Genomic DNA, 14589 nt, shown 5'->3' on the forward strand with positions numbered 1-14589 from the left:
GTTACACTTTTCAAATCCAAAGTTTTCATTTGGCTTTTTTTTTTTAAATCATTTACATCTCTTTATAAATGTTCTGTATTTATGTGGTTTTTGTTAGCTATTTTTGTTTTTTTAACATGATTAAAAGATCTGATTTAGGAGCTGGAGAGATGGCTCAGAAGTTAAAAGTGCGGGCTGTGCTTGTAGAGGATGCAAGTTCAGTTCCTAGCACCTACACAGGGTGGCTAACAATCACCTGTTACTAAAGCTTGAGGGGATCCTGTACCCTCCATGGGCACTGCACTCATGTACACAAACCTACAAATATGTACATAATTTAATTTTTTATTTACAAAAGAAAAATAAATTTTCTGATGTATACTCCTCTCCTGAAGCCTATTTCTGGTCTTCCACAGTTTCTGCTGAGGTTTTGGTGTTTTGTTTCGTTTTTATGTCTTGTAACCCTTTTCTTGTTTAAAAAAATGGAAATTTAAGTGTTATAAAAGACTACATCTATAAATGAGCCCCATCTCCCAGTTAATTGTTGCTTTTTTTCCCTCATTATTGCTACTTTTTGCTTGAAGACAGATAAATTCTGTAAAGTCTATTGTTTATCATGTGCAGTTGCTGGACTCTGGCTACATTGGTAGTCAGCTAATGATTGGACTGATATTTCCTACAATCCTTGAATCATTAATTCTCCAAGCATTTTATGGAGCTATGTGTGTTGTAATATACCTTTAATGTTCCTAAAGCCAGTTTATAACTGCCTTAGCTTTCACTTCCTAAATGTACAGAGCCTCAGGTCAGCTGGAAGTGAGGATTAGGACCTTTCCTTGGTCTTGGCATGTGCACAGCCTTACCTGTGTACATTGACCTCTGGATCCCTAAGAAGGTGTTGAAGATTTTAGAGCTTGTTAAAATAGTTCATTCCACAAATTTTCCTCTTATTTTCATGTGCTTCCTATTAGCTTCAGCTGGAACTAACCCCTTGGTAGTTACAGCTTCAAATAGTCCCAGGAATTGTAACCAGCCTTTGCCTGAAGGATACAGCTTTTGAATCATATAGCTCAAACTCAAAGCCAAGTAAGATGGAGACCAAACCTTGAGCATAGAACCTTTCTGGGAACTGAAACAAGTTGAGTCAGGACAGTTCTCTGAGAAGGCTGCTGGTCATTCCAACCCATCTCTCCTGGTCAGTGTCTTCCCAGCTTGGGAGGCTCCCACTTTTTAAGATGGCAAACTGGGGAACTAAATTTTAAGTGCTGTGAAGCTGATTGTTCTTATGGTAATCAGTTATTTTCCTTGTGAAAACACTTCTCAGACTGCTAGTTTTTTGTTAGCTCAGATTGCTGAAAAAGTTTATTTCACAGTTTTTTGCTGATGCTTAAGATGCTTGTGTAGAACAGAGTACTTTGAGAAGTGCTTACTTTACTGTTCTGGCATCAAGTATTTTGAGTAGAGATGTGTCACTATCAAAGCCAGTTTTGTGGAAGTATAGTTTACTCATGTCTAGTCTTTTCACTTTGGCATGAGGATTGGCAAGTAGGATGTGATAATCTGATCCCCCCAGTTATCCAGTTAAGGAAGACCTGAGATGATCAGAGGAGCCAACCAAGGCAAAAAAATCAGAGAATCAGAAATAACAGATGGCATGGCCATGGAGGAAGCCTGACTGAGCATAGAAGAATTCTGTCATGTCTGCTTTCTAAACACCTGCCCCCACTTCCTCCATACACACCCATGGCAGGATGCATAGTATGGTACACAAGAAGCATAGAATGAGGCAAAGATAGCTATGATGCCAATATATTATGGAAATAAAATAATATAGTTATGTATTTTGAAGTCACTGTATGTTGCCTCATATACTCTTACAACTGGGCAAGATAGGAACAAGGACTCGAAATCAGGACGGCAGGCAGCTAGACCCTCAGTAGGCAAGTGCTTTCAGGACTCCCTAGTGCTCCATAGTAGGCAGATGCTCAGTAGGACTCCATAACAGATAGAACTTCTATGAATCTATTCTTGTCTCTCACTAGCAGGTGAAGCTTGCCAAAAATTTTGTGATGCTTTCCCTCCTTTGTTTGCTTCTTGGGACAGTGTCACTGTGACCTCAACTACACAGTCTTGCTTCCTCAGCCTCCCAAATGCTGGGATTGCAGGTATATGTCATCACACCTGGCTTTAAAATACTCTCTAGACTCTTTCCACCATCTTAGAGCATGTGTAGGCCTGCTGAAAACAGAACTTCTAGAAAGTAGGTATGCCTAGAAAGTTGTGGTGCATGGCAGCGGAACCAAAGAAAGCACACAACTCTTCTTAAAATTTAAAGATTATACTGGAGATGAAACCCAATTCTGCATGGGCAAAGATGTGCTGATGTAGATAAAAACAAAACAAAACAAAAAAACAGCACAGTGACCAAAGGTGGTAAAGCAGAAAAAGCCCAAGTGATATGGGGAAAGGTAACTTTCTGTGCCCAATTCTGAAACAGCATTCCTACACAGACCAGTGGACACAGAATCCGTGTGATGCTGTACTCCTCATGTGTTTAACTAATGAAAAGTAAATAAATAAAAATGTGTTTGCTTTTCAAAAAATGATTCCTAGAGGAAAATTTCCCCAGCTCTGGTCAATTGGGTGCAACTGAAAGAGGATACCCAAGATTTGCGAGCTAATTCATAGAAAATACAATTTTAACACTGTCTCAGGATTTTATTGCTGTGAAAAGACACCATGACCATGGCAACTCTTATAGAGGAAAACATTTCATTGGGGTTGGCTTACAGTTTCAGATGTCCAGTCCATTATCATCATGGTGGGACATGGTGGTGTGCAGGCAGAAACGGTGCTGGAGAAAGCTGAGAATCCTACATCTTGATCTACAGGCAGCAGAAGTGGACTTTGTTCATACTCTTTGTAGCTTGAGCATAAGAGACCTTAAAGCTCACACCCACAGTGACATACTTCCTCCAACAAAGCCACACCTCCCAATAGTGCCACTCCCTATGGGGGCCTTTTTTTTTTTTTTCAGACCACCACAAACACTTTGCAACACCAAAAATACAAATGTTCTTCTAATGTGGGGAGCTCAAGATCCATATGCTGTCAATTTACTGGAAGAATTGAGAATTGATCCTTGCAGAGTTGAGCCTACCACCTGTTTTCCAGCAGGTGTCAGCATTACTTTAAACAGCGACCATGGGCTTCCATGGATGGGGCAGCTATGACTACTGCTCCTTTGTTCTCACCATCCACTGATTGCAGTTATACCATATGCTGTCTAGAGCTGTATTCAGGATTTTACCATCTACATTTTATTATGATGATCATTTATGGGGTTACTTACCTATAATACTAAGGAACAAAAGTTCTTCATACTCAGAAGACTCTACATATTTTAAAGAAACTAGGTCAACAGGGAGCAGCACAATCTTAGAATATTTAAATTTTGATCACTTGACCATTCAGAAACAAGATATCAATTTCCTGTGGTAGGGGCTTTTTCAAGCATAAAATCCCTTTTATGTCAAATGAGATATGATTTATAACCCAACTGTTTAAAGCAAATAAAATGATATTTTACTAAAAGAAATAGTACTTTATAGTATTTATGTATATTAAACACTGAAAATAATGGGCTTACTTTAAACAAACAAAAAATTTTAGAAGAAAATTTCCCAGAAAGTACTATAGCTGCCTTCCATGATGAGAAAATTGAACCTTAGTGAAATCTTACAACATACTAAGGTCATACAGGCACAGAGTTTTAGAGCTTGCACAAGAGCTCAGTCGTTGGGGTCCATGCCTGGGAGCCTGCCATTGCACAACTGAGAGTAGTGCACTTTAGTGTCATTGCACCACTGATATTTAATCCTGTCTACTCCTTTGGTTTTCATTGTGCAACTTAGAGGAAATGCTGATTTACACTGGTGGATTAGAAATGATAACTTCAACTCCTTATTCTGCAGCCTCCAAATATTTGTTAGTTAAGTAAATGTCAGGAAAATGTTTATTCCATGTTAGAAAGGGCAGCATATTGAATCTGATACAAATGTTTTGCTACTTTCTAATATGTTGGCAAGTAGTATAATGACAAAGGCAGTAGATACCGCTGTTCCACACCTTTCAGGTAAACTGAAGCATGAAGATGCTAATTACTCACTAGAGTCCCAGTGTGCAATGTGCAGACTTAGAAACCTGTGTCCCACATTTGCTTACCTTACACTATGCTGCTTCTCCTATTATTCACTCATGTCCCATATTGCTTGTATCTTTTATTTTAAATAACTAAGGTCATATTGTAAAAATGAAATCCAGTAGAGTCCTAGAAAGTACAGTTACGGGTAACAGTATCATTTAAAATATAAATAATGTTTGGGAGTAGTCCAGAGACATCATAGTCTAATTGCCATTTGAATTCACTTTATAATATTAAAAACAATTACACGGATTCAAATAATCTCATTTAAAACATTTATTAATAAAAATACTCTGTGCTGTTGAAGATACACCACCTAAAGTCTGGAGATGTGACTTAGCAGCTAACAGCACACACTGCTCTTGCAGGGGACCAAAGTTTGGCTCCCAGCAACCATGTCAGGTGGCTCATAACCACCTATAGCTCCAGCTTGAGGCACTTACATTCATATATCAAACACACATAATTAAAAATAAAAATAAAATTTTTAAAAGAATATACCAACCTGTACAGGCATAACCAATTGTAGCCCACTGTATAAATCCAGTGCCCAGTTTACATGAGTTCACTCTCCATTGTGTCCATGAAGTCATGTCTGGAGGACAAAGCTATACTAACTTAGTAGCCAGCCTGTGTTGCAAATCTCAGAAAGGAAGCTTTTTGATTTAGGAATATAATAGACCATATAGGACAGGAAGTCAAGTCCAATACTCTAACCTTAGAGCAAGACTCTTAGTTCCTGAATGTGCTAAAACTGCTAGTGGTGGGAATCCTGTATGATTATTTCTGCTATACCATGTCCAGATCTTCAAGGCTAATTGTAATACATTTTTTTCTGTTTTGTTTTATTTTGAGATGGGTCTCATTTATCCCTGAACTCAGTGTATAGCTGAAGATGACCTTGAGCTTCTGATTCTCTTACTGCCGCCTCACAAGTGCAAAACACAGATTAAGTTTGTTTTACTACTAGATAAAAGTTGCAGGTTTTTTTTTTTCCTTGAGGTGTAAAATATATGTGAAGGTAGGCCTTGGGGACCCTCTGTAGTGAAGGCATCTGTTAATAACATAGCTAAGGACTTGGGATCCCTGTCTGGACACTCAGTCTTGCTGTGTGAACCTCTTCTGTTTCTCGTGACAGATTTCAGTGTTCCATGCCAAGTCAGAATGTTTCTCTTGCTCCTGCACATGCGTACAGCTTTCCCACCATGCTCTGTCCATCAGCATTCACACCCTCCAGTCTTCAGCTTAAGAAGTTCCTAGTGAGGTTCAGATGCTGTAAGTAACATGGGATCTGCCTGAGAGTCTTGGCGTGTGAAGAAGCAGTGAGAACAGCAGTTAGGCTGCAGTGCAGTGTCTGGCGGAAGTGCTCACCTACCTACTCTGAGGCTTAACTGTCCTTGTTTGACGTGCCTTTCTTGTGCCTTTTGATGTCCCTCTAAAGCCAACCTCAAATTCTCAGAGATATACTTTTGTAAGCCAGAAGTTTATCTCACACGTTGATTTTTCCTGCATAAAACCCCCCACAGCATTTGGTCCTATTCTGCCTTGAAACTAGCCCATCTCCGCATTATTGTGTCATGCACAGAACAGGCTCTCCACAGGCTTCTGGCTGAGCATTTCCAAATAGCTATTTTGTTACATTATTGTTTCAGCAACTATGAGAATGCAGTCACTGTTGTTGGTTTTTACTTTTGGGGGGCCTTCCATCCAGCTCCCAAATAAGTTCACACATGGAGGCTTATTCTTAATTGTGAATGCCCAGCCTTAGCTTGGCTTAGTTTCTAGCCAGGTTTTCTTAACTTATCCCCTCTACCTTTTGCCTCTGGGCTTTTCTGTTTCTATTCCTGTATACCATTCTTTGTTTCTTACTCCATGGCTTGCTGTGTTGCTGGGTGGCTGGCCTCCTTCTCTGGCTCTTAGATCTCCCAGATTTCTCCCTCTATATATTCTCTCTGACTGCTGGCCCCACCTATTCTTTCTCCTGCCTTGCTATTGGCCAGTTCTTTATTAGACCATCAGGTGTTTTACACAGGCACAGTAACACAGCTTCACAGAGTTAAACAAATGCAACAAATGAAAGTAACATACCTTCAAATAATATTCTACTACAAGTCACAAATAAAATTCATTCACAAATAAATTGGGATTATGGGATGTTTTTATTGAACAGCTGGGCATAATGGTGCACACATCTAATCCCAGAACTGGGGAGGCAGAGAAAGGCTGGTCCTTTTGAGTTTGAGGAGCCTGACCTTTAGTAGTGAGTTCCAGGCCAACCTGAGGTATGTAGTCAAAGCAAAACAAAAAAAAATTACTGAACAGAGTGAGAATATAAATAGTGTATTAATTGCTGCAGTGTAATTGATGAATTGATTTTTCTGGTGGGTACTGTCCCCACTGCTTTTATTTCTCAGTAAAATTGTTTTTATTGCCATTAAAGAAGCCAAACTTATGATATACAAAATTCCCATAGAAGTTAAGTCCATGGGAAGTGAATTTACCCTTTGAAAAGTTTAAGCCTGAAAAAATGACCTACTGAATGACAGCAGCGACTCCAGAAGAACAGTGTTTGGGCACTCTGTAGTTCACCTAACACTCGGGACAGTTCTAGAAAATAGCAGGCCATCAAGGAATAAAGAGATAAGAGAAGAAATAAAGAGAAGATGACAGTATCGTGAGAAGAGACTCAACCAATGAGCAACTGGAACCTCAAGAATGAGTAAGTCCTTAAAACCCAATCAGATGGCTCAGTGGGTAGAGTGCTGCCATGCAAGCATGAGGACTTGAGTTCAGATCCTCACAGTGACATGGGCAGTAGAGAGGGGAAAATGGCCTGGCATACAGAGCAATGAACAAGAGACCCTGACTTAAAGTGGAAGATCAGACTGACATCAGGGTTGTATGTACTCTAACCTCCACATATATACTGTGGCTATGCACTCACACAGGAACACATGTTAAATGAAAAGAGTACATTTTAAGGAATTTGAAGGCTTAAGGAATTTGAAGGGTAGAATGAAAATGCAGAGCATATTTTCTGAGAAGAACTTCAGAATGAGAAACAAGATATGAAAATGAACAGATCATTAGATGGAGATAACATGGCCCCAAGTAGGAATATTGAAATTGTTCCACGTCCAGGAAAACAGCAGTCAAATAATGAAACTCCAAAGGCAGAAGAGAAATAGTACAGGGAACATATGAGGGAACAGCAGTTACTACCATGGGCTTCTCAAAAGCTCTGAGGAAGGCAAAGACTATGCAGGGATGCAGAGAAACTCCCATTCTCATGCCATCTAAATCATCACTCAACATGGAGAGGAAAGTCCAGGTATTTCCAGGCAACCAAGAGATTTTCCACTCATAGCTCATTGCTTAAATAATGATTATAGCATACATTTGTAAGGAACACATTAAGTTCAAATGAAGGAATGAAATAAGAGACAGTGGTGAGCCAAGAGACTGTTAAATGTATAGAGAAGTCTGTATAAGCAGAGGTGGGTTAGGCAGGAAAGCACTGGCAAGGACACATGATTTCAGCAACATAATAGATTCAACTTAATGTACACTTGTCCAACCTCTGCCAATAATATAAAATATGTGTTTTCTTTAAATAGCCACAGAACATTCATAAAAGCCAACCATATGCTACTCCACAGGGAATTCTCCATAAATATGAACCACTATCGTAAAAACTTCATTCTTTGACAACATTGTAATGAAATTAAAAAATTTTTCAACAAAAACCTCTAAAGTGCCAAGTATATTTGCCAGATGTTCTAGGATTTTGGTACACATTAATGAGAAAGGAATTTTATCCTATATGAAATGTATCTCCAAGAAAGAGAGAAGGCATGTAACGATATTGCAGTGGGTATGTGGTGTGCAAGCATTGGAAAGTACTGGGGCAGGGGGAGAAGCAATAGGAAAGGCATGTGGGACAAGGTACTGTTTAAATGGAAGTTCAAGATAAGGGTCCGGAGTGTGATTGTGCATTAAGTCCTGGAATAGGTAGAGGGATTACCATGTATAGCCTGGGGAGGAACATTGCATACAGCAGGAGCAGCCTACCCAGGCATGGAGCATGTGTGCTGAGTTTCAGATCAGAAAGCTAAAACACTGCAATTGCAGGGTAGAGATGAGGTTTTTTTTTTTTTTTTTTAAAAAAAAAAAAAAAAAAAGAGGCCATCCCCCTCCCCCAGACCTATGTTTCCCAACACATACAAATTAAAAGCATTTTGAGTTAACCCTGGGTCAGAGAATAAGACATGGCAGAAGTTCAGAATATTTACAATGAAAAGTAAAAGCATTGTTCATCTTGCGGAGTATACTTCTAACAATACTATACCCAAATGTCTGGTCTTAAATTTATTTATAGTAATACTAGAAAAGCCAGACATGGTGGTACACACTTCTAATCTCAGCACTGGTAAGGTAGAGGATAATGAGTGCTGGGGATTAAAGGAGTATGCCACCATTTAAGATGGGGTCTAAACTGCCCAAGTAAGCCTTGGCCCCACTTTAACTCAGGCAGACCTTGAACTTGCTATCCCCCTGCTTCAGCCTCCTGAGAAGCTGGAATGACAGCCCTGAGCCACTAGGCTCTTTTCCATCTTTTCCTCTTGCTTGGCTAATAACACACACTGAGCCCAGCAAGGAGCCTGAAGGAAGTCATCCCAACTGGAGCATCACCCTCCTGAGAGTATGGGTAATGGTCCCCATAAAGTGAGAGGGAAGCAGGGGCAGATGACTCAGTTGAACATGCTTTAATGGTCAAGCATCCATATCTTTCTCTTATAGCCATAGTACCCAGATTTTAATTTGTACCGGTCTGCAACTGCATTGGTCCAATTTTGTTACTATAATAAAATGCTCACGGCATTTTATAGAAAAGCAATGTGTTTAGCTCATAATTTTGGAGACGGAAAGACCAATCAACATGGTCCTGGCTCCGTGAGGGTCCCTCTTGGCTGCAGTACATCATGGTTCGAGTTTGTGTGTTTTGTGGGGAAGGAGTGTCTTTTTCCTCTCCTTACAAAGACACTAGAATTTAGTCTTTAGGGTTTTACCTGAATGACCTATTATAATCACCCCTAAATACCACACTCTTAAACCATTAATTTATAACATTGGAGTTTAAACTCCTGCATAAGTTGTGAGTGGGGACCATGTTCAATCCATAACACACTTTCTTCCAAACTCTTGAAGTGACTTCCTGTCCCTGACTATCCAGTCCTACAAGTCTCAAGCTCTCCAAAAGCTGTTCACTTTTGAACAGAACTCACAGAACTGCCAGAAACCATCTGACAACCAATAAGGAGAGTGCCTGAAAATGGAACCAAGTGTAGGGGACAAGCCTGAGGAAGAGAAGAGGGAAAACTGGGTCCTGTGATGGAAGTTGAAGCCTGGACCATCTGAGTTTCTTGAGTCTAGTCATTTGATCACTTATAGCCTGAATTACACCAATACAGCCCAGTTTTAGGCATACTGGCTTCCAGCCCCACTCAGGCTTAGACCACCTTCTGCTGCTCTCCTTTGAGCTCCATTGGGTATTTCCCTAGCAGGCCTGCCTGCTCACTCTTTCCTGAAATCATCTCTGGTTGTCACAGGTGACACCCTTGTCTTACTTGGCATTGCCCTTGGTGCCCCCATCACCCATTTTCAGTGTAATGAAAAATTTTCATATATAAATAAAATTGGAATCTGAATGCTGTCTTCCAGCCATAGTGAGAATAAATTCAACAGAGATTATTCAAATTTACATTAATTATTATACAGTTCAGTTTCAACTTTAAAATTTTGAGTGTAAGTAGTTACAAGTAAGCTAGAATCTACTTAGTGTCAATGAGAAGCCCAGTATGTAGGAATTGTATTGTTCATCAAATGACTATTCTAAATGTTTACTTGATTTAAACCTATATAAGCACCATTAAAGCCATGGGCATTGATTCTGGATAAAGTTAATACTTTATAGAGTTCGCTCATCTATCTGAAATTTTAAGATTTTTTTTTCTCTCCTCACAGAACTGATAATAATCCTTCACCCTCTGGCAAAAAAAAAGCTCCAGGAAGAAGAGGAAATATTAAAAATAAAGTCTTATGCAAGATGGGGAATTTTTGACTTTTGGGAGCCTATGGTACCATTCATTTACATCAGCTTAGTATTGGTTCAAATTTGAGTGGCTCTGGGTTAATCACCTACAGTTACTGGCACCTAGGCAAAGCCCTGTTCTAAATTCATGACAGGGTCTATAGAGATTACCAAAGGTAGAATGAAGGAGAAGCAGTGTGAAGTCTGCTCTTGCCCCTCACTTTATGTGCTGCTTCTCCATTTTTCAGTCTCACTGGGCTCCTTGGAAACTCCCCATCTCAGATAGGCACTGACACAGAAGCCATCAACTTACCACTTTCTCTAAGGTGGAATGCAGAATGAACTCTTATAGAGTACAGCTTTTTTTGTGATGTAAGTGCTGTTGTGTTACACTAAGGCTGACTCAAATAAAATGCGATCATTGAGGATCTTACCACTCATCCTGTTGGGCTCAGCAATAGGAATTTTCAAGGCAATAACATGGCCAGAGAGGTGTTTGTCTCCTTCAGAAGCATTTCTGGTGACATTGTGGTCAGGCTGACAGGCAGCTATAGGTTCACATTTCCTATTAGGTTCACATTTTGTTCTAACAGATGCTGCGGGTGTAACAGATGCAGCCTAGTGTAACAAATTCAGCAAGTGTGTTCAAGCATGTTTTTTGACACCATTTTCAGAAGTGATGATATAGCCTGATTGAAACTAAAATTGTATTTTCTTCTCCAACTGTCAGAAAAACACATCCAACCATGGGGGCTTTACCCATGATTTAGGAATATAAGGTATATATTCCTTTTGCCTCCTACTCTGTAATTTTGAGGTATATTTAAAAAATGGTATTTTATCTTCCTGAAGGCTAGACCAATTAGTTCAGATATGTGCTCATTCTTTTCTGTCACTTACATAGCCAAGAGTAGATTTAAATTTGAAGATTTATCCAAAACATTAAAAAATTTAGGGTTAAAAAATTTAGTGTGTGTGTGTGTGTGTGTGTGTACAGTTGTGTGTGGGTTTGCTGCAGTGCACGTTTGGTGACCAGTGGGCAACTGTCAAGTCATTCTCTCCTGCCACCATATAGGGTTCATGAATCAAAGTCAGGTTACTGAGCTCCCATACACAAGTCTCTACCAGCTGAGGCATCTCTCTGGCTTAGAGAGAGATGGCTTGAAATTTAAAATTTCTGTAATGACATTGTTATATGGACTAGCCTTCCTCTTATCCTCCTCCCTCCATCCCTTCCTTCTTTACTCCCTCCCTTCCTGTCTTCCTTTCTTTCATCTTTTCATCCATTATTTCCTTCCTCTATTTCTGTTATTCTAACTCATGGGATTTCTTTGGGAATCTTCAAATAAAATTCTGAGTATTTATTTTACCATTTGTGTGTGTGTGTGTGTGTGGTGTGTGTGTGTGTGTGTGTGTGTGTGTTTCCTTATATCAAGCAATCCTTTCTAAAACTTTTTTCTTATGAAAACTCAGTACACTTCAAAATGGGTTTAAAAAAAATGATATCACTGATTTATCACAAATATATACAGGTAAAATAAAAACAAAGCCATTGCCCTGGGATGGTCTATCACACCCCTCTAGAATTAACCACAATTTGCATGTATATTAATCACTTTCTTGCTTTTTTTTGTCTTACCACCCATCATACTAATGAAGCACTAGGTTTAGTTTGCTAGCTGTCCTCTAGGTTGTTTGGTTTGGGCTTGTTTTTAATGCACACATGGAATTACGTTAATGGATGACCTTCTAGGGCCAACATTTCAATTACACTTGTAACATTATAATGGTTTTTACTGCTATGAGGTACACCACTGTATGAGCTTACTAAAAATCTGTCTGTTCTGCCATTTGGGTCTGGGGTGAGGAGTGTCTCTCTGGGTATTATTCCTTCTTGTCTTGGTGATACTGCATACATCTTCAGTGTGTGTGTGTGTGTGTGTGTGTGTGTGTGTGTGTGTAATGTCATTTTCTAAGAATGTATCCATTTCATCCAGATTTCAGATATATAGGATATATATATTAGGATTGCAAAGCCAGGGATATGTATCTTTGGCATTTTTGAAAGTAGCATCTGCTTACACTCCCATCAAGGAAGGGACAGTTCCCCCTTCTCTATGTCCACACCACACTAGGTATTCTTTTTGCTCATCTGTTTATTGTCATCCCTGGATTTAAACTTCCATTCCCTTGATTGCTAATGAAGCCAAGTAAAAACAAAGAAATCTGTTGAGATTTTTATTGGAATTACATTTAATCTATAGATGATAAGGGGAGAATGTTGTAAACCAGCCCTCTAACACATTTGCTGAGCTTATCTGGTAGAGTACTTTTCATTTTCTCAGCAATGCTCATGTTTTCTGCAGAATCCTTGCAGGCTAGCATGTCATTTATTATATTTATTCTAGATATTTTATGTTTTATGCTGTAGCAAATGCTTTTGCTTCTAGTTTGTTTGTTTGTTTGTTTGTTTGTTTGAGACAAGATCTCACAATATAGCCTTGCCTACCACAGAACTCACTGTGTAGACCATGCTAGTCTGAAGTTTGTAGTCTGCCTTCTTCAGCCTCCTCGGCAGTGCTGGGGTGCAGGCATGAGCCACCATACCCAAGTCTATAAATGCTACTTTTTTTTTTCTTCGAGTTTCTCTGTGTAGCTTTGTGCCTTTCCTGGAACTCACTTGGTAGCCCAGGCTGGCCTCGAATTCACAGAGATCCGCCTGGCTCTGCCTCCCAAGTGCTGGGATTAAAGGCATGCACCACCACCTCCCGGCAAATGCTGTTTTTTATAAATTTCATTTTCAGGTGTGTTGCTGATATGTTTACAATGTGAATATTTTCAAATTTTACTTTTGTGCAACTGCAGTTCTTCTGTGAATTTGTTCAAATTTCCTTTGTATTTGATTATCTAGTGGACAATCTTACCCACTCCTCGTCTAAATTATGATGACTAATTATTTTATTGTTGTTTATTAAGACTAGGACTTTCTGCCAGGTGGTGGTGGCGCACGCCTTTAATCCCAGCACTCAGGAGGCAGAGCCAGGCGGATCTCCGTGAGTTCAAGGCCAGCCTGGGCTACCAAGTGAGTTCCAGGAAAGGCACAAAGCTACATAGGGAAACCCTGTCTCGAAAAACAAAAAAACAAAAAAAGAAAAGACTAGGACTTTCACTGGCTGTGATTTCCACCATGGTGGTGACAGTTTCAAAAGGGAAATAAGTTATAAGATTTTTTGAGGCCAGGTCTCATGTAAGCCACCTGTGTAGCCAAGAATGGCCTATGTTTTGAGGTTGATAACTCTTTAGAAAATAATCTTTTAGCTTCAGGAAATACCTCATTACCATGCATAAGTTGAAGAAACTTGTTGTTGAGATGGCTCAGTGGGTAAAGGCTCTTGCTGCCAACTCTGATGACTTTCATTCAATCCCTGGAACCACATGATGGAAAGAGAGACCAGCCCTGGTAGCTGCTCTGTAACTTTCAATACATATTGGCCATGTGCATTTGTATGTGCATGTGCACAGGCACACAATAAATAGAATTTTAAAAGAAGTGTCTCTGATTTGCCTACAAATATGCAGTAATATGAAAATTTCTTGATCTATTACTTGACTAAAATGTCTGCAGACTTTTTAATTGAGTGTTTGGGAGTATGGTGTGCACCTGCACCCTTTTTCATGATGTAATTTCAATACGTACAGCATTGCCATTTTATTTCTCTTGTTTGTTGTAGTTGTCGGTGGTGGTGTTTGAGACAGGGTCTCACTGTAGCTCTGACTGTCCTGCAACTCGTTGTGTAGACCAGAGAGATCCACCTGCCTCTGCATCCTGAGTTCTGGAAATAAAGGCACACACCACCACACCCAGCCAACAATACGTTTTGTAATCTGTGTTTTGTAAAGTACTGTAACAGTTTCACATTTGCTCTACAGGGCTGTGACTCACAGGTGAGCTTGTCAGAGGTCTCCTGTGGTGAAAGCACATCCTCCTGTCAATCTCTGGAGCACGGCTCCGTTCCAGAGATCCTTATTGGGCTCCTTTACAACGCCACCACTGGAAGACTGTCCGCAGAAGTCATCAAAGGCAGCCACTTCAAAAACCTGGCAGCAAACAGACCACCCAGTGAGTGAAAGAAAGATTTTTATCCTAATGCTTTCTGCATTTAGGGGACAAGCATCATTTTAGTCTTAACCAATCAAAATGAAACACTGAATCATCAGCCAATCTGTTTTATGTTTTCTGTTTCCAGTCATTTGGGAAGTAGAAAATGTGAAATTCAAAATATTAATTGTATGGTGACAGGAATTTTAAGTTTTC

General features: G+C 39.7%; 1 protein-coding gene across 10 annotated transcripts in view; it reads left to right on the forward strand.

Annotated features, from left to right (window-relative positions):
* Positions 1–14589, forward strand: part of Syt14 (synaptotagmin 14) — a 167236-nt gene that overhangs the window by 142485 nt on the left and 10162 nt on the right. For all 10 annotated transcript variants that reach the window (XM_028882835.2, XM_028882826.2, XM_028882832.2 and 7 more), the window contains one exon: positions 14205–14394. In XM_028882835.2, coding sequence (XP_028738668.1) covers positions 14205–14394 — 190 coding nt within the window. The remainder of the gene's footprint in view (positions 1–14204; positions 14395–14589) is intronic.

The sequence above is a fragment of the Peromyscus leucopus genome, chromosome 15 (genome assembly GCF_004664715.2).
Source record: "Peromyscus leucopus breed LL Stock chromosome 15, UCI_PerLeu_2.1, whole genome shotgun sequence".
NCBI lineage: Eukaryota > Metazoa > Chordata > Mammalia > Rodentia > Cricetidae > Peromyscus > Peromyscus leucopus.